The 21,718-nt window shown below is 42.3% G+C and overlaps 1 protein-coding gene across 1 annotated transcript in view; it reads left to right on the top strand.

The window, feature by feature from the left end:
- The window catches only part of DRP2 (dystrophin related protein 2), a 547,219-nt gene that overhangs the window by 253,596 nt on the left and 271,905 nt on the right, over nt 1-21,718 (top strand). Inside the window, exons 4-5 of the mRNA XM_078686308.1 lie at nt 4,342-4,462; nt 17,584-17,852. Coding sequence (XP_078542434.1) covers nt 4,342-4,462; nt 17,584-17,852 — 390 coding nt within the window. The remainder of the gene's footprint in view (nt 1-4,341; nt 4,463-17,583; nt 17,853-21,718) is intronic.

Raw genomic sequence — 21,718 nt, 5'->3', positions numbered from 1 at the left:
GGAAAAACGGTGGAGGAGACGAGCAAGTGGAGGGCAGTCAACTTTCTTTTTTTTTTTTTTTTTTATTACAAGCCGTAGGTAAGAAAAATACATTGGTACATTAAATTCTTCATAATTGGACATACATTAACCCAGAAAATGACAAACTCCAAGAGACAAACCTAGACAATAGAATGCCACAGTAATAACAAGAAAATAACCAATATTATACTTCAAAATTTAAACCAATTGATATAATACAATAATAATATCAAAGAGAAAGAAAATCATTATCATTACCGTAATCAAAATAATAACTCCAAAACAGATTAGATTGCCCAACCTATAAACAGCAGCAGTTGGTTTGGGCAGCATCAAGAATAATATTATTATATCGTTACTAAGGTGCTAATGCAAATGCAAGAAAAGAAGAGCCAACGCTAGAGGATACCATTATGTGCAAAATATAGCCTATATAAAGTGACTAATGCAATAAAGTGCCAATGTATAGTAACACAGTAATAATAATACTATACTGTTTATAAAGTGCTAAGCGAAGAGTATATTAAAAAAAAAAACCAGCGCTTAAAATTGCAAATATTATTATGTGCAAAATGTTTTGGTTTTTTTTCCCTTCTCCTTCCCTTTCCTCCTCCTTTTTTTTAATTTTTTTATTTTTTTAGACCTATATAAAGTGACTAGTGCAATTAAGTGCAGTAGAGTGCCAATATCTAATAACACAGACAATAATACATTTAATTAAAAAAAATACTTAGCAGTTTGATATAGCATGGCAGATGGATATTACTCTTTCCTCAGATGTAGATGTCATACCAATTTACAGATAGCTAAAATAGAACAGTCACTTTCCTTTTAATAGTTCAAGTTGGTTAAAATATTTCCAATTCCTTTCGAATCTTGCAACCGCACCCACTCTACCTGCATAGGCTTTCTCAAAATTATATGTTCAGAGGGCAGTCAACTTTCTGATGTAAGAATCCTACATGGTTTAGTAATTTTGACGTAGATAAGATGTTGAGATTCGTTTGAATACAGTCTAGGACAGTAAAAAACATGCATTTGCATTGTCAAAGGCTGGCACATGAATGTTCTGGGGAGTCGGACTAGAGAAAAGTCAGATGTAGTTTCACACCACAAATATGAAAGCAGAAAGAGGCAGCGACGCCAACAAACCATATATCAGTGGCCGCGAGAAAATGTGAATCTACTTACAGCCTGCAAATATATGCATGGCAAAACAAACTTTTGTCTGGGCAACCAGGAGATTCACCATGGCAGAGTTGTGGATGTGATAGATTTAGATTTTAGCAAACCATCTAGTTCAACAGCCTTTGAATAGAATTTAGGTTAGCACATTCAGAATACAGGCGTATTTGTTTTATTATATCATTCTTTTCTCTTTCTAAGGATTGTTTTGGTGCAGGAAGCTGTCACTTCCTTCTCAAAAACAATCCCGCCTGCAACGCAGACTCCCTTGCACCATGGTGCAAAGGTGCCTGCTTTGGTGTTAGGCAGCACATTGTGCCCCAGCGCATTGAGAGAGCAGGAATGTACCATTTCTTTGTAAATATGGTGCAGCCCAGCAAGTTGTCGTGCTTCATTGCCCTGTTTCAATTATTGATAAAGTAGGCCTCTGATTCCCAGGCTCTGTCTGAGGCACATTGTCGCCAGTCCAGGTGTAGTACCTGAATTGCTGTTTTTCGTTCATCATGTTGGTCAGGCTGCTCTCCTTAACTAAACAGGGCAGAGAGAAGTGGAATTTCACTTGTTTGTCCTGTGGTGGTTAATCACTAGTATCCACCAATGAGGACCCGTCCAACAAACATATTAATAGATAGCCTTTGTGTTTGTATTTGTGCATACGTGTATGAGTGTAGCTCTTTCATTGTGTATATACACATGGCTGCATCTCTTTCAATATGTGCGTACCTGTGTGTGAGTGAGTATATGGGTGTGAATCTATCACTGTGTGGGTGTGCATACTCATTCCTGGACAGTTTGCTTGCACTCACTGCTCCCTGTCCCTTTCTCCCACAAAGATCTGCATACAGAAAGTTATTGTGGAAAATAAATGCTCTCATGCAAAATACAGTGCAGAAATTGTATCCTAGGAAAGAAAAAGAGCACGTCCATGTAAGCGAAGCAGGTAGTAAAATAAACAAGCACAGGCAGGCCTTAGCAAGCTTACCATGTATTTAAGTATTTATGCAAACATATGCAACATACAAAAACAGTGGCAATAAATATTTAAAAAAAAATAGCAAATATGAGTGACCAGCAGCCCAGGCACACCAGCCCTTTCATCGAAGTGCACGCCTTTTCAGACAGCTGAGCACATATGATCAGGTAAAATACAGTTACAGTGCAAGGCACCTAATGGATAAAGTGGGCTACCACATTCCCCCATGTACAAAAATGTGAAGGGCACTTGAACAGGCTCAGAGGATGAAGAAGGCTGACTGAAAACTTCTCTGTCTATCTATCTATCTATCTATCTATCTATCTATCTATCTATCTATCTATCTATCTATCTATCTATCTATCTATCTATCTATCTATCTATCTATCTATCTATCTATCTATCTATCCATCTATCTATATCACCAGTGGTAGTTACCACTGGGTAGCTATAGTGAGGACCACGCTTCCATAGTAAAACCATTTTTTGGCATTTGATGAATCTTCACAAAACTTTCCAAAGAAAAATCCCACCTATTTCACCTCCTTCCTGGAAAGTTTCAGGGTGATCCGTCAAGCGGGGGAGTTTTCCCCATTCATTTTACTGTAGAACTAAACCAAATTTGGCAGAAAGCTAAATTTTGGTCCAGAAACTGTGCTTTTGTGATTTGGTATAATACATTTAGTAGTTTTTGAAAAATGAAGGTTTAAAAATATATATATATCTCACGCCACAGAAGATCGGCGTAGCTGACAGATCTAAAGATAAAAACTGATTGCTGCCATTACATCAACAAATTTGTGACAGCAGCAATTGTAGTACTCGGAGGCTCAGGGAGAAGGCTGCATGCCCCTCTCCCCAAAAAGGAAAATGTTCCTAAGGGGATGGGGTCATCAGTGCCCTTGAGAGGCTCAGGGAGAGGGAGCCGCATGCCTTCTTCCCCCAAAAAAAACACCGGCTACAGGGACTGGGCTGCCGGGCTTATAGAAAGCTGGGAGGGGTAGATGCCCCCTCCCCGTATGATTAAAAAAAAACAATTAAATATGAAATAGCTGCTCATTTCAGATTTAGTGCAGCTGCTCGGGAGTGCCACAAAATGCCGTAGGGCTTTTTGTTAATATTATTTTTTTATTCCTGGTGATGCCCTTCAATGGGACAGGGACACCACCAACGTTTTTCTATGTTGAGGGAGGGCTGCAGGGAGCAAAATAAAAAAAAACACAGTAAGTCTCATTGTTCATTAAATGCATGACCCCAGGAGAGCTTACCACTCCGAGCTGGAACTGTATGCTCTTCAGCTGTAGTGTAGGGCACCTTGTGGTTGGTTCCATGTCTGCACTTTGTGGCCTAAAAAACTGTTAAAAATAGAATTAAAGAATTTTAGTTATTTTTTTAAATGCTATATTGAAAATATTTTAAGACATTCACTTTTATCAAATATTGCAGTGTGTGAATTCATGAAATATACATTTGATTTTAGTTATTGGTGATTTTTGACAAAGGCTATAGGTAATGTCTGTATATGTTGATGTGCTGACCCCTTAATAAAGCCAATACGCCGACCAGTTTTTGTATTTTGACCTTTTTTCAAAGCCATTAAGTCTGCCTTACTTAAAATTACACCCTTAATATTGCTACACAACTGATATCAGTTATAGGTAACTCAAGAACCTATAACTTGTGCTCTAAAGTAAGTATAACTCGCGCACTGCTCATTACCTCACATATTCCATCACTCATTGCATGCTGTATAACATTGATAACATCACTGTAACATCCGAAATTACATCAATGATAACAGCACTGTGCATGGTGGGAGCACAGTGTTCCAGCTTAACTAGAGGGTAAGATTATATTTCTGTGAATCGTCTAGATGTTTTTGACTATTAGTTGCTTGGATTAACTATTTTATGATAAAGATAGAGAGTCCTTACTATAAAGTGTTAAGTATTAGAAATGTGTTTATATACGTTAAGCACAGTGGCAAATAATACATATTACCACTTTCATCTTTTGCCCGTATTTCTTGAGTTTCATAAATTTGTATGTCAAATATTTTATTTTTATGGTTGTAAATCGTTAGATCCTTTTATCTCTGTAGATCCTTCCGTGATTTTGCCTAGTGAAGCTTTAGTTTGCTGTATTTGATTTCTTCTCTGCAGGCCTTCATGGAGGAGGTTAAATCCAAAGGTCCATATATTTATTCTGTGCTGGAGTCAGCACAAGCCTTCTTGTCTCAGCATCCTTTCGAAGAATTGGAAGAACCTCTTCCTGAAAGCAAAGGTCAGTGGAAAGTTCTTCTTTATGCTTATGCCATGGTGCAGTTCTTTAACCCTGCATGCTGTCTCTCTCTTAGTAGTTAACGGCGATGATCTACATACCTTGATCATATCACTTCAAGATATGTAGATACGTAGATGTGAAGCTGAGACCTGTAAATACACACGTTCGCCACTGGGTAGTAAAAGTTAGGGCCACATTTCCATAGGATATGGATTTTTTAGTTTGTAATATCTTTGGCGCCGTTTGACACATCTCTGCGAATCTGTTACAAAAAAAAGTTGCATACACCTCAGGCAGCTTCTACATGGAAAGCTTGGGGTGATCGATCAAGGTGGGTCCAGGAAAAGCGCGGTTACCAAAACACATTTTCCCCGTGCACTTTCCCATTGGAACTTCAGACTCAGCTACAGCCAAAACGGCTGAATGGAATTACACCAAAATTGGCAGAAAGCTAATTTACCCCGAAAGTTTTTTTTTTTTGTGATTTGGTGTAAATCTGTTTAAAGAAATGAAGGTTCAAATTGTATGTATATTGCCTGTCGGGGAGATTAAAAGATAAACTCTGATTGTCTGCCATCAACATTAACAATGAGGTTACTGCCGTCATTTTAAGACTGGGGCACTCTTGTCCCCTGTCCAGATAAAAGTATCAACAAATGTATGGGGGAGGGTGGGTGGCAGGGAGTGATTCCCTCGCCGTCTTGGCCTGGTTGGGGGTGGGGGCGTCCAGAAGGCAAAAATGTAATTTAAAACGTTTTTTACAGCTGATCCACAAAGGATCAAGGGAGCCGATGTAAATAAAAAAAAAAGAAAAGCCAACCGGGGTGGGCCAGGGGCACAAATCGCCCGGGTATGAAGTCGTCATTAAGGGGAGGGGGGCAAGCAGCTCCTCCCTAGCCATTTGAAGGCCCCAGACACCCCATTCCCACCAGGGGCCAATATCATTTATATTGAGTGGGAGGGGTGCAGCCCTCCTCCCTTAGCCATTTCAAGGGCCAGGAGACCCCATCGCAATGTTGCTGGAGCTGCAGGGAGCACAGCAGACTCCACTAGAACATTTTTAGAAATCTGACATGACCCCAGAAAAGCTTACCATCTTTTTTCAAGCACTCCAAACTGGAGCTATATAGTGTGAAAAACGCCTTTTATATTTTGGTGTACTGACCCTTTGACAATTTGACAAAGCCAGTAGGTATGCCATTCTTACAATGGCATGTCTTTATGTTTTTACTTTACAATAAAACTAAATTCAGAAATTCACTCAAAAAAGCAAAGGGTAAAGTGACATTATAGTTAGGTGAAGCATAATGTTTTAAACTTTAAAAAAAACTCACCAGTTATAACTAACTGCAATGATTCTAACTCGTGACCTCACCATGCACTGTTTATAATCCTGCCTTTTACATAATTTATGAAAAGTTCTATGACCTAATTGAGAACATCACCAATGTTATCTAAAGTTACATCATTGATAACACTGGGCATGGTGGGGGAACGAGTTATAGGGTGGTTGGTTTTCTGTGACAGCTTAAAAACTGTTGAATGTTTTGTGATCAAAACACTCACAAATGACCAATAAATACAAAGTTTAAAATGAAGTTATGGTTAGCTTTGGTTTTAATACGTAGCATAAGGTTAAATAGACCTTAGATGTTCATTGAAAAAGCACAGTTAAAGGGCAGTTATGATTATCGATAAAACCTGAAACAACATCGAAATTTGGAAGGTATGGTTAGGAGCACAATTCATAACATACACAAAAGCAGTGAAACCCATAATTTGCCCACCAATTGCAATGCTTATAATCTTACAATATTTATAACAATAAATTGGAACACATAAAAAGACAATGCAATTAAATAACAACACATATTGAAACCAATAAATAATATTAAATAGTTGTCTCTTCTATAATGTATCGGTAATCTGGTATGGTAATCTGTAAAGTCATTTATGAGTTTGTAATCTGTAACCATTTTGTATCAGTCACAATAGGCGTAATGCCATGGGAATTAAAATGAATACATTTGGCCCAATACCAGGTTGTTTAAGGCAACTGTACTAGTAAATGCTCAATCACACATTTAAAACTGCAGTGTTCCTATGCTATCAACAGTGAAACAAAATTAGCAGGAGAAAAACACCGTTTACTGCCTCACAGATTGCATTTTACAACGACTTTACACAATGAAATAGGTCTCCTAAAGTCAGAAGGTCTCTTCAGTGTGATTTTACCCTACTGTTGTAAAATTGGCATGTAACGTCCAATGTGTTATGTAATTTAAATGCCAAGTCACCCTTGAAATTTACATTGATGACTTAATTATTTTCTGATTACATCATCAATGATGCCACATGTGTGATGAAGAATAACGGCATTAAGGCCATCTGACAGGCTCCTAGAATTATTTGGAATGCAACCGTGACAAGAAGATCTTGTTGTAATGTATGTGCCCTTAATGTAAGCAGCTTGTGATAGAACAATACATCCAACTGTATGGGAAGTATTGACAGATACTCCTGGGATGTAAAGAAAAAAGCACACAGAAACGTTTTAACTTGAGAAACAGAAATTGATGCCAGCCAGTGAGGTAGTTATTCTACAGGAAATGTCCAAGGAATAGAATTCACTGTCATGCACATCCACTTTAATCTTGACAGAAACCTTCTTTGACAGAAAAATAATGATTTGTCTTTCAGTGAAATCTGCAGAGATAGAATGTGTTGCTTGTTCCTGCAGTGGGAAAAACAAAGACTAGTCCTCTATTTCAATCACAGATTCCTCCAACTGAAAATGTTTAGCGAACAGGTGTATTCCCACAACATTTATTCATAATGATAACATAGGACTTGATCTAGAGTTTGACGGATCCTTTACACTCTCACAAACATGACGAATATCCCGTCCTCCTTTTCACAAGTACATGGTACCCTATGGCATTTGTAATAATGCGGATGGGATATACATTAGGTTAACCCACCTGCCTAACTCTAAATCAGGCTCTAAATGAGGCCCATATTTTGGAGTTTCAAGAAAATACTCTGTCAACATCTGCCAAGGAGGCAATGTGTGGATGCTTGGTGTAAGTCAAATATTTAGTGGATCATTCTGCTTTGACTATTGTGGTGATATTTGTAATATTCATGTTTAAAGATACAAGTGCATATTTTATTCATTTTTGTCAGGTAAAATACAACATATCTCCAGATTCATGTTTCCTGTCCTATGCTTACCTAATCTCCTTTCATTTATATGAGTCCACGGGCATGAGACATGTGGCCCTGTCCACTCACAGCTGTGGATAATGTAAAGTTTATGCATGGCCGGCAAATAGAAGACTTGGGCTTGTATCATTATCTCATTCAGTGGATAGCACGAATGCTAAACTGGTCCATGTTTGTGTTTTTTCTTAAAATTGCACTGTCTACAGTTTATACATAAAGGGCATTGGCACTCAAGATATCTCATGCCATATGCAGATCATCTAACAGCTGTAATGACAAGCTTATTGCTTTTGTAAGGGCAAAAGCCAGATTGATTGTCATTCACAGAACCAGTAGGCCCCAGGAAACCACAAAGCTGCCTGGCAGCATGAAGTTCTAAGATTTTGGCCACAGTGAGGAGAAGAGCAACTGGCCACTACCTGGCTGGACTAGAGAGATTTACCCCCACATGCATCAAACGATTTTGGAGTCGCAAACGGTGCGAATCGGAAAATTCGGCCGTTTGCGATTCCAAAATCACTTTTTGGGATGCATGAAACATTTTTTCTTAAAACGCAATTTTTTGCCTTTCCTAAAAATGCGATTGCATTTAAGGAATCGCATTTGTGCGATTCCTTAAATGCAATGCATGAATGTTTTCAAAATTGCGAATTCTGAAATAGGAGGTGCAAATTAACACGAGGTTGACCCTCGTGTTAATATGCGAAAACTTTCAAAAATGCTCAAATAAGCATTTTTGAAAGTGTCATGTTACACACACACATGTCCTTTGGACATGTGTGTGTGAAACTTGCACTTAAAAAAACATTTCAAGGGTGCAGGGGGGGGTCCTTTGGACCCCCCTCAGCACCCTTGAAATGCATCAACAAATTGCGATTCGCAAAAAACAAAATGCAAAAAGGCATTGATTCCTATGGGCCTCTAGGCCCATAGGAATCAATGTAATGCCATTCCTTAATTGCGATTCGCAATTAAGGAATCGCAAATACCGAAAAATAAGAAATCCCAAAAACATTTAGGATTTCTTGATGCATAGGATTTTGCAATTCCTAAATTGCGATTCCTTAATTTTCGCAATTTAGGAATCGCAAAATCCTACAATGATGCATGTGGCCTTTAAATTTCACTTTTTCAGTTGCGGGGTTGCACTATACTGTTTAAACGAGAAGGGGATTTTCCCAGTTACAAGGGTCGAGATCAGAATTTGAAATAGAGTTAGCTAGAAAATATCTTTTAAGGGTGCCAGAAAGTGAATTTGGATTGCTTCAATAGGGATGCTGATTTGCTTTTGCTGAGCAACTTTTCCAAACTGGACGAGGTGAAAAGTTTGAATTCTTTCCAGAGAGCAGGTACATCTATTTTAAAATTAGGTTGAGACTGAAAAAGCTCAAATTGCAAGTTATTTTTATTATTTCAACATTTTTAATGGAATAAAAATCAAGATTTTCACAAAGAGACTGTGAAGGCGGAGTTGCATAAAAGAGATGAAAGTTTGGCTACAATCTTAAAAATTTAATTTTGTTAGTTTCATAACTAAGGAGTCTAGCTGAGTAGTATGGCAAGTGAGCTTGGTGGATGGTATGCGTATTGGATCTGTTATGTTATGTTATCTACACTAATACCGCGCTCAGCTGCCCCAGCAAAGGGGCGTCCCGGCGCATTGCAAGGTACACAAAACACAATTCAGTAAAAAGGCCAGAAAAAATGGAACCACAGGAAAGCAGAGACATAAAGTCTAAACAAATAGAATGGTCTTGATGGCGCGTCTGAACAGAAAGAGGTCTTCAAGAGCCCGGGTGTGAGGGGGAAGAGAGTTCCACAACTTTGCCGCCAGCACCCGAAAGGAGCGACCACCAACTCTGCTCAACCTAAAACGCGGGACAACTGCCAGATTTTGGCCCAGAGATCTAAGGGTTCGCGAGGGTACATATGGCACCAGGAGATTCTCCAGAATTTGGGGAGATGAACCCTTGAGGATTTTAAAAGCAAGGCAAAGTACCTTGAATTTTATCCTCTGGTTCACAGGAAGCCAGTGGAGAGAGTGCAGCGTGTTTGAAACAGAGCACTGCCTTGGCAGGCCAATCACCACTCTGGCTGCAGCATTTTGAACTCCCTGCAGCCGGATGACTTCCGACTGATTAATCCCCACCAAAAGTGAGCTAGCATAATCTAGCTGGGACAACACTGACGCCTGAACCACTAGCTGCCTGGTGGGCGCATTGAAAAAATTCAGGATAGGTCTTAGATCTCGGATAATGCCGTAGCAGGTAGCCGCCACCTTCTTAGTGTGGCAGATGTAACTAAGGGTCGGGTCCAGCCAAGCCCCTAGATTTTTTATCTCCGATGCTGGAGTAGGGGTCACACCCAGTTCAGGAGGCCACCACAAGTCACCCCATAATTCCGCCTGCTTGCCGACCACCATAACCTCGGTCTTTATTGCGTTTAACTGGAGACAGTTGGAATTCATCCAGTTAGCCACTGCCCGTAGTCCGTCACGGAACCTAGGAGCCTCCATGTCAGAGTCCCCACTCAACGTGACCGCCAGCTGCGTGTCATCTGCATATGAGACTATCGTCAAGCCCCACTGCTTGACAGCCGCAGCCAGCGGCCTCACGTAAAGGTTGAATAGAGTGGGGCTTAACAAAGAGCCCTGCGGGACACCTAGTTCCAACGGATATGATTTAGACTGACCGGGCGGGATCACAACCTTAAAAGACCGTTCGTCAAGAAAGGAACGAAACCAGCAGAGGGCGGAGCCCGTGACACCTACTTCTTCCAGACGCTGAAGCAAAATCCTGTGCGAGATCGTGTCGAACGCGGCACTAAGATCTAATAGCAATAGTGCCGCCGTCCGACCCGCATCAAGCACAGAACGCAGATGTTCGACCATAGAGAGTAGGGCCGTCTCCGTGCTATGACCCGCACGGAAACCATTCTGGGTGGGATCGAGGATGTTAGCCCTAGTAAGATGGTCAGAAAGAATTCTGTTCACATGGGCCTCGGCTACTTTCGCAGCCCAAGGAAGCAGGGAAATAGGGCGGTAGTTCTCGGGTTTGAGGTGGTCAAGGGTAGCCTTCTTCAAAATAGGTGTAACTACAGCCTGTTTCCAACTACTGGGAACTACACCTGAAGATAGAGACAAATTGATCAAAGAGAGCATCGGAGTACGGCATAACGGGGACATAATCCTGAACTGAGCCGGTTTCAGCGGATCTACAGGGGATCCTGATTTCTCAGCAAATCCTTATATTACTTTCTTTTTTGTTTAGGTCAAAACTGAGCAAACATAAATTTCAGCTCTTTTAGAGGCACATTTAATTTCTTGCAATTATTCATTGCACTAATGAGAGGTGTTGATAAATGTTGTAGTAATTTATTTAGCTTTAGTTATTAATTAGTGTGGTCGATAACCTGGGATAATATTGCTCATACCTTTGCGAGGTGTTGGCATAAGTTAGGCTGAGCGCGAAGGAGGATTCTAGGACATGAATGATACATTCCAGAGAAATTGTATTCCAATCATGAGTTAAACTCTATGAGTGACTTACAACATGAGGATGTGAAGGAAGGGTGACCTGGAATTTAAGGAAATGGAATCACTGACAAAATATCGAAGGTCAGAATATCTACCTACAAAAATATTGCAGCAAGAATATCAAAGTCAAGAATATTGACATCCTATCTACATTATGGTAAGTACAAAAATATTGAGAAAAAAAATATTGATGTAAAAAATATCTTTGTTAAAAATTATCGTTATTTATTTAAGTTAATTTTTTTTAAATAAAGTAAATAATACATATAATTAAAATAAACATTGCTAAAAATATTTCAAAATGTTTAAAAATTATAAGTAATATATATATAATGTAAAAATAAATTAAACATATGCATATAATATATCATGTGAACAAGGGCTCATAGGGCCCGAAACGCGTCATGGCGGTCATGGTGTTGCACGCAAAATAAAGAAAATTGTAAATCACCTGTCTGGGTCCGTTTTCGTTTCTCTGGAGAATTCAGGATAAAGAAACGGAGTTCCGTGAATATAATATATCATAGACATATTTACTAATTATTTTTAATAATTATTTAATATAATATACATTATAAATACATCTATACACATAAAACAATAACATAAACAAAAGTAAAATAAATATATATAACAAATTACAAAATTTTAAATTATTTTTAATCTTAATTATATACTACATTAACTAAAATAATACAAAAAATATTGGATAGCGGAGGTAATAAAATTACTATTTCAACTCCAACAGCGCAAGAGTAGGGAAAATGTTTGATAACGTAGGGGTAAAAATTACTATTCCCACTCCGGGGAGTGCAACAGGCTTGGGGCGTGCCTATCCCTCCGAGACTGGATGACTGGAGGAGAGGTATGGACATTTACATGGCAGCGGAAAGGGTCACATATAAAGCCCAGGGTTGCCCCAAGAAGTTCAGTAGAGTGTAGGGTAAATGGAGACAATACTATGGTCTGGATGGGGGGCTCTGATAAGATGGGGGAAGACCTCCTTGTGCCCCGACACATGGAGGGGGCATGGATGATGATGTGTGACACACTGCTGGGATTTACATTACTGTCTTTAATTGATATGCTTTGTCCTGTGAAACTGTTGGGAAGGAGGGCGGTGGGTGGGGGCGGGGCAGGGGATTGTAGGCGCTCTCATGTGACATGCTTGATGTATTCATATGGTTTTAAAAATGCAAATAAAAACATTAAAAAACAATTACTATTCCCACTTCAGGGAGTGCAACAGTAAGGAAAGTGCTAGATAGCATAGGGGTAAAATGACTGTTCGCCATACACAGTGAGTGCAACTGTAGGGAAAGTGTTGGATAGCGTAGGGGTTAAAATGACTATTCCCGGGGGCGTGGCCAGTAGCCGGGTAAGACGTGCGCCTAGGCTGCTCCGGCTACCCGTATCGATCCGACATACCTGACGCCGGCCGGGAGTCCTGAACCCCGCTATGTGGTGGACTGTGGGGGCCCCTGCCCTTCCTGGAGTGTTGGGAGCGCAGATCTGGGACTCTGGTAGCCCGTAATTGTGAGTGGTGATCCTCACGTCTTGCGCTTGGCCTGGGATTCAAGATGGCGCCGCCGGGGAGCTGCCGATAGCCGGGACCTGCTGAGGCAGACGTGGTGCACCGGCTCCCCCGCCGTTGGTTTGGGCTGGCGGCGGTGCTGGCGAGGGACGGCGCTGCCCCTAGTGACCGGAAGAGGCCTGGAGAGGAGACGGACGTGGATCGCTGCCCGCGGGCCTCCGTTGCGGCGCGCATTGGTATGGTGCCCGGCTGCTGACTGGAGTGAGCGGCGTGCGGCGAGGGGGGTCGGCGCGGAGCGGCAGCGGAGGCTGGCCTGGACCGCGGTGCCGGACCCCCGAGCTGAGGCGCCACAGCGGTGAGGGCCTAAACACCTGCCGGACAGGAAGTAAAGTGTGACCTGCCGCCGTAAATAAACTTGATACTTGTCTCTGCGGTGCCGATAGAGATGGTTTCTATGCAGGAGGTGGCTCACAACGTGTGTAGTACGCCTCAATAAATAGTGCGAGGTGTGCTCTTGGACTGTGTCGAAAATCCAGACAGCCGCCCCATGGACATACTAATCTCCCCAATACTTCCTTCCGAACCGGGCACATCGAGCAGCCTTACCAAGTATACTATTTGAGTGCCCGTCATTATTTGTGGATTCGTCCTTGCGCTTCCGTGTCATTGTTATCTAGGAATCGGGCCTTTGTTGATATTATTCCAAGAGAAAAAATATAAAGAGATTTTTCGTTACCTGCTATGCGCCTGCTCCAAACTACGCCCATCCTCTTAACTTCATTGTTACTTATGATCTAATTCCAACATTATAGATCTAGCCCTGATGAAGTTACAACAAGTAACGAAACGCGTTGGCTGTGTATGTCCTTTTTGGTATAATTACCCAAATAAAGAAAAGAAAATTCAAGACTACAAGTACCTGCGTAATTCCTTTGAGTGCGCCTTCCATTCTGTTTCCATGCTGATGGAAGCCATACAGGCATCCCGGGAGGCACTACAGAAACAAGTTGGAGAGGTGGGTGCGGACGTGGCACTCCTACGACAGGACCTCCGTAACCTAGCAGAAAGAGTGACGGTCTCGGAGACTAGGATAGGAGAGGCTGAAGATACCATATCAGACCTGAGGAAAGGTATGGCGGAACTAAAACAGGGCACAACGCAACAAACTGCGATTTATTGGGCTTTAGAGAAGGTCTTGAAGGAGCGAACATGGCAGAAATCCTACATTCGTGGTTACTCCCAAGACAAATTTTCCACGTGTTTTGTCAAAGAACGGGCGCATAAAGCACTGCTGGCGAAGCCACTGGCGGGAGTAAGATCACGGCCGATCATTGCTCGCTTTCTCAACTTTTTGGATAGGGACATGATCCTACGTGAGGCCAGGAAGCTTGGGGACATCAGACATGAAAATGCCCACATAATGATTTTCCCGGACTACAGCACGGAGGTGCAGAAACAGAGACACTCCTTTGATTCGTTCAAGGCCAAGCTGCGAGACCTTCACATTCAGTATATGCTGCTGTTTCCGGCGAAGCGGAAGGTGCTGTACAAAGAGAAAACTCATTTTTTTCAATCACCGGAAGAGGCGTGGCAGGGGCTGGAGGAGCGTCCCCCCCTATCACGACAACAGTCTGGGACCCGGAGGACATCGGCTGGGGACCGACCGGAGGATGAGCCGCGGGGCTCACCGAAGCCGCAGAGGCTGCACCAGAGGCGTGTCAGCCGTGGAGTGGAGGTTACACCATACCTCAAATCAGGATCGGCGCAAAGGGGCAAGGCGATCTCTGTGGACACTAATCCATCGCCGGGTTCCCGGTTCGCTTGTCTAGCGGAGAGGGCACAGTCGGAGGGGGAAGAGGAACCTGGCGGCACCTCATCCGAGGGAGAAGAATCGGAGGAACAATCATTGCATCCCCTAGTGGAGGCAATACACAAAATGGAACAGGACAGCGTGTCGGGGATGGGGGCCTCGCGGGGGGACCCCCCAGTCTCTAACTCGTGACGATGGGACAGTAACGGCTGGTCGAGTTTGGACTGGGTGGCCAGGAGCACGCAAGTTGGACACCCCCTCTTTTTCTTTGTTTGCTTGCTTTGTTTTCATTGATTTGTTCTTTCTTTCTTGTTTCTATTAGTTGGTGTCCGCCTTTACTGGTTGCTCCTTTAGAGGGTTGGAGTGAGTTAACTTGTTCTGAGGCTGAGGTTGGGTGGGCGACAGACCTCCTTCACCTGAACAGCTGTATCTCTATCACTAGGATGGCAATGAGTCTGGTGGGGGGAGGGAGGTGGAGAGGGGGCGGTTCTGGGGGGGCATGATCTTTGGGTGTTGGGGAGGGGAGGGGAAACGGCTAGGGTTCACTGTTAGGGGGTTCATTGTTCCTGTTTTAGAACATGTGACAGACGGAATTGCCACACATACCTGCACATTGTATGCCCGATGCTCACTGGTGCAAAAACTGACTGGGACTGATGTTGCCTAGCGTAGTGGGTGGCCTTGGGACTGAGGCACTGGATATGGGTACTGTCCAAATCCTTACATGGAATGTGAACGGACTGGACAATAAGATCAAAAGGGGGTTGGTCCTGGCTTATATAAAGAAGACTGCCCCGGACATAGTCCTGCTCCAAGAGACCCACCTACATGGTACTTGATGTGGGTTTTTTGCCCGGGGGCCCTATGGGGTGCTGGCGCATGCGGGATACACTTCGGGATCCAGAGGGGTAGCCATTCTGATTAGGAAATCCCCTCCCTTCGCTGTTCCGAGAACATGGATTGACTCCCAGGGTACTTATGTTGGGGTTACGGGCACTTGGAGACGCCAGAAGGTCACAATAGTTTCTGTCTATGCACCTCCCAAGCTACAGGCCCGAACCCTAGTGGGAGTAGCTGATATCCTTTTAAATACACCAGCCACACTACAAGTGATAGGAGGGGACTTTAAGATCGGGGTTGCGGGCCGAAACCTTGGAGTCCTTCCCTCTGAAGCAGTTCAGTGACATGATGGGATTGACAGATGTCTGGAGATGGCTCCATCCGGACGCTAGGACTTACTCTTACTTTTCAGGGGCCCACAAGGTATACTCTAGATTGGACTACATCCTCCTTCCACGTCATGCTCTTAGCACTGAGAATCGAGCAGAAAACCAGGCCCGTATCAGACCACTCTCCACTGCTAGTGACAATACGGACGAAGCGCGGACCACGGGGCGGGAATTGGCGACTGGTGGCATGGGACCTACAGGATAAGGATTTGTTACAGGGTTGCGGGCAGATGTAAAGGTGTACTTTGCCAAAAACTTGAACACAGTGCAGTCAAGGGTATCGCTCTGGGAAGCTTTTATAACAGTCATGAGAGACAGGGCACAGAATAGAATTGCGGGGGAGAAACGGAAGGTGCAGGGAGACCTGAATGACCTTGCGACCCGCATTTTGGAGTTGGGGTGCCTCCATGTGGCGGATGAGACAACACACTCACTTAGACAACTACTGGACGCGCAGCAGCAATATAGGGCCCTGATGACTGACGAGGCCAAAACACAGGCACAGGCGACCCTGCATAGGTTGTATTTGTAAGGGATAAGTCTGGAAAACTTCTAGCCTGACTGAGTCGTAGAGAACAGGAGGCGAGGTGGATGGAGAGGGTGACTGATGCCCAGGGCCATACCAGACAGACGGATGTCCAGATAGCGCAGGCGTTCGCGGAGTATTACGAGGAGTTCTACGGGGCGAGAGACTTGGGCTCAGCAGCGGAGGTGGAACAGTATTTGGACAGCATTGCGACCCCTACCTTAGATGAAGAGGCCCAAGAGTGTCTGGAGGAGGAGATAACAATCACAGAGGTCCGGGAGGCTATAGCTAGACTCCGTCCAGGGAAATCCCCGGGCCCGAATGGGTTTACTGCAGATTTTTTTTTTTAAATGGCCGATCTACTCTAAACTCACCTGCTGGCCTTGTACACTGATGTGGCTCAGGAGGGCTCGATCCCGCCGGATCTTTGTATGGCCACACTGGTGCCAATCTATAAACAGGGTAAGCCGCCAGGGGAGTGTGCGTCCTACCGACCCATTTCCCTGTTGAACGTGGAAGTTAAACTCCTGGCGACGATTCTCGCGTTACGACTGCAACGGGTAATTTCAGATATGGTACATCTGGATCAGACTGGTTTCTTACCTGACAGGGCGACTAGGCATAATTTACAGAGGACCCACAATTGGTTGATGGCGGTGTGCGATCGTAAGGAGCCACATGTGTTTTTATCTCTCGACGCTGAAAAAGCGTTTGACGCGGTCCACTGGGTGCCCCTTGTCCCCGCTTCTGTTTGCCCTCACTATAGAGATAGCGGCATGCGCAATACGTCAGGACAGTGGGATATAAATAACAATATTATTAACAACAATATTTTTGCTAACGATATGACTTACTTCGGTATTACAACTTCGATATTACTTACTTCGATATAAAAAAACAATATTACTTACCTTAAAGTCGATATTCTGGTCAACAATATTCTTGACATCGATATTCTGTCCCTATGATATTAAAAACTCAATATTAACGTAGGTTGATATTAATAAAACAATATTTTGACTGCTCACCGAGGAAATGTTGATTTGACCAAGCAACTGCAGTAGAGTTAATGGACCAGATCATAATATCAAGAGAGATCAAAGAGTTAAACAAGTGTCCTGCAGTGTGAATGGAAGCCTTAGTGTGTTGTTGCAATGAGCACTCACTCAGAATCCCACAATGAAGAACATTTCCGTTATTCACAGTTATATTTGTATATGTTCTGTATACTGTTAGAATCTAATTCTTGTTTTTGATTTCAGATGTGTCTCCAAGGCATCGAATCCAGAACATCAGCCGCTTTGTCTGGAAACAGGCTAATGTGGCCAGCGAGCTGTGGGAGAAGCTCACTGCGCGCTGCATCGATCAGCACCGTCACATTGAGCGAACTTTGGAGCAGTTGCTTGAGCTCAAAGGGGCTATGGAGGAGCTCGACGTGACACTGACTCAAGCAGAAGGTGTCCGTGAAACCTGGGAGGCGATTGGGGACCTCTTCATTGACTCTTTACCAGACCACATACAGACAACCAAGGTACTGTCAGCTCGGCTCACCCAAGCCCTCCCTTTTCCATTATCATACTCGAGCCTGGCAAACTGTTCAGAATCAATTTACAGTATAATCAAAATTCTAATGATTGTGAGTTTCTAAAATTTCCAAGACGTCTTTCAAGATTAATTCACCTTTTAGCAAGACGTATCTGCCGTAGAATAAACATACAGTGATAGTATTAAAATAATCTTTGCAACATTTTCATGATCTATTTTTCAAACACTCCCCCCCTTATTACTTGCTGATCGAATGCAATAATTATTGCTTCCGATAAAAAACAACTTTGAGGTGTTTGGTATTTATAGAGCCTTATTATTATCACGTTTTATAGTTTTTGGGCATAGCAATAATCAACCCACTCATAATGAGGGCATCTGTGTTACGAAAAAAAATCTCAGTGAATAATAATAAATAACCATGACATAATGTACAGCCTACAAAAAGAGTGATCATGCCTAATGTATTAATTTACAGATGTTAAGTGTAAAAGAACCACAAAGGGAGCTCAAAACAGAAAATAAAATATAAATTAGTCACCACCCATCTGTCTGGAGGAATTAATAATGACCTTAAGAGTGTCTTTAATGAAATTCGTCATTTGAAACATGTTTTGGTAGATACATCATTTAAACACAGTGAATTGTTCCATACACAGATGTATTAGAAAACATAGTAAATACATAAAATACATTTGTTTGCATATTAAATACTGGACATAGCGTCACAATCTGCCCCGATTCATAGTGCATAAATTGCACTTAAAATTTGTGATGGAGTGATTAGGAGAGTGTCTGATTATATCTAGAATTTACAAGTCAACAACTCTTATTTTCATACGAAAACAGATTGTCTGCAGGCTCATCCACGAGATTAGATATCTTTAGTGTACTAGTTTCTCAAAATGATCAACTATAGTCAAGCCAGTCTTTAATTTTGTCAGCTTGGTATAGACATATTAAAGACTAGAACTGGTGATTTGCTTTCCTTTCAAGGCTTAAAATGCTTTATTCATAAGTGTTAAAGCTTTCCCATTATTCTTTCACTTTTTACTGTTCTACTAAGGAATTTAAAATTTCTGTTTAGCCTTGTGGTAGCTTCATCTACATCAGTGAAGTCAGATTAGGTGTCAGGATAGATAAATGCAGGTGAAAGTTAAGATTGCATATTGTTCTGACTGTTTGGCGGCAGCATCCGCTCCAAACTCAAGTCTTAGCAAGCATAAATTGGTCTTTGAACATAACGTAAATATTGTAGTACTCTACCTTCCATTAAATATGAGGAAACTGAACATGCTTGGAAAAAATAGCGTCGCACAGCATAGTAAAGTTGTCATGATCTTTCAAAAGTGGCGTGCAAATTGCCCCCAAAAGACGCGTGAATTGTTTTTTAAGGCCACCTACTGAGTCAAGTTTTAAGTGCTGGCTTTCTCAAATGAGTTTTCCAGGACAGCGGTGCAGTCAAAGGAAACTCAAAGTATCTATATTTTTTCATTTTCTAAATGTATCGCATCTGCATACCAAGAGTTGTTTTTTTGGAGCTATGCCTAAATACCATAATCTTTGTTTTTTCAGTTTCATGCTTTAATTTTTTTGCTGTTCTCATCACTGTATTTTACTATTTTGATTATAGGTTGTGAGATCTAATCAATTAGAATAAGATCATCTTCATACAGAACCATAGACAATGATGAATCTTCCCCCTCCCAGGGTATGAGGAAAAAAATTTGCAGCTTCAAAGGAGTTTCCTCGGTCTGCTATCTATAAACTGAAAACGGCCGTGTCAAAATATACTCTAGTTAGTGTCCATTTACCTGCTTAATCTCAGCAGTTACAGAACCTTTCAGATTGTTCTTTACCCTCCAAATGTATCCTGATGTAATGACACAATTAGGTGGAGAAAAGTTAGATTAATTCCGAAACCACTAACTTTCTGGCAAAATTTGTTTCACCCTGTCAAAGGCTGCTCTGTAGTCAACAAAACAATAGTACCACCAGCTTGCCTCGGTCTGGAATTTAATAACAACTTAAATGCCACTTTATTACCCAATGTAGGTAAGACAGCATAAAAGGCACATTGGGTAATTGGCAATACATTGTCTTTTCATCCACTCTCATATTGTAATAGTAACACCTGTGCAAATAAGTTGATTGACACTTCTATCAGTGTGATTAGGAGGTAAATGCCGAGGGGCTTAATTATGAGAGGGTTGCATTACGTTTGCACCATGCACCATGGTACATGCATGACGCAAATATCTAATACAGATATTTGAAGCCACGCAACCCACTTTGCGTGTCTCTGAGTAGCTTAGAAATTCTGGAGTAACGCAACGCAGTGCAAATCACTGCAGTGTGTTATTATGCCCTGGGTAGGAGGTACGTGGTCGTTGCATGGGTGTTCCCACACAACTCCCACGGATTTTGATGCATCTTCAGATTTACAAGAACTTGCTAACCTGGCGATGTGCCAAATTCTTACACCTTCCCAGGAGAGGCGTAACAGGGAGACATATCTCTATTTATTCCTGCCCTTTCCCTGTCCCGAAGTGGAGTGCAGCAAGGTGACTTGCAGCACTGCACTGCGTCAAAAACTCATAAATGAGCCCCTTGGTGTAGAACAGTTTGAGTTTGAGTTTAAAACATTTATAAAGTGCACGTACACCTGGCGGTTTCATGGCGCTGTGGTGTACTGAACCTCGGAGGACAGGAGGGTCGGGAGGGAGGCAGAGAATAGGGTGATTATAATGGGAAGGCTTGTGAGAAAAGAAAAGTTTTTAGCGTATTTCGGAAGTGAGAATATTGAGTGGGAGGTCTGAGGTGGGCGGGAAGAGAGTTCCAAAAGGCAGGGGCAAGTGTGGAGAAGTCTAATGCTAACATGCTAATATGGCGGGGGGTCATTCTGGTTAGGATGGCGGGCGGATTGCCCCCGCCAGGCCGGTGGTGGCTACCGCCAGCCTGGCGGGGGCAATCCGCCCGCCATCCTAATGGACCCCTAAGTTTCTTACAGAAACTTGGGCAGAAGCAACAACTGCCCCTAACATCATTGCGGCTCTTCTAATAGAATATCTGATTACTCGGCTTGATAGGCAGATAAAAAAAGGAGGAGGGCTTGCTATAATCTACAAAAACACTTTAGAAATAGCATGCCACCCAGTTTTAATACTGATTGTGAACCCTCTCTTTCAGTTGTAATGTGAGGAATCAAACCAAACTTGATGGCCTTCTGGTGTATGGGCCTCCTGGTCCCAAGACTGATTTTTTAGAAGCCCTAAATGATTTTTTGGAAAGGAGTGAGTTCTTAGATAAATATACTATGCTTGGAGATTTTAATTTTCATTTTGATGATCTTAGCAATAAGGATACTAATACATTTATTGATAACATGCAATGTTTTGATTTGAAACAATTGTTTGCTGCTCCTACTCATCAGGCCGGACATATATACGCTTGATGGCATTTTTACAAATTTTTGGGAGTTGCACTTATTGGACATCATCCCGGTCACATGGTCACGTGGTCAGACCACAGGGCACTTAATTTTTACTTCAGTATCAATCAGATGAAGGAAGGCCTGAACCTGAAAAAAACAGACCAAACTGATCAGGCCCTGGAACAAAATAAATTAACAGAACCTAATTAGGACACTAGAGTCCAGTCAACCTGTGTTTACTGACACTCCTGATACTGCTGCCTTACGATATTCTAACTGGATCGACGATGCAGTAACTAAATTAGCCCCCTATTAGAAAGTCATTAGTCATAGAGTGTGCTCATCAGCTCTCTGGATTTCTGAGAAATTAAGACAAAAAAAATCATCAGGAGGAAAGGAAATGAAGAACTAATTATGAC

Source organism: Lissotriton helveticus, chromosome 4_1 (assembly GCF_964261635.1).
Source record: "Lissotriton helveticus chromosome 4_1, aLisHel1.1, whole genome shotgun sequence".
NCBI lineage: Eukaryota > Metazoa > Chordata > Amphibia > Caudata > Salamandridae > Lissotriton > Lissotriton helveticus.
This window is presented reverse-complemented; position numbering and strand designations above follow the sequence as displayed.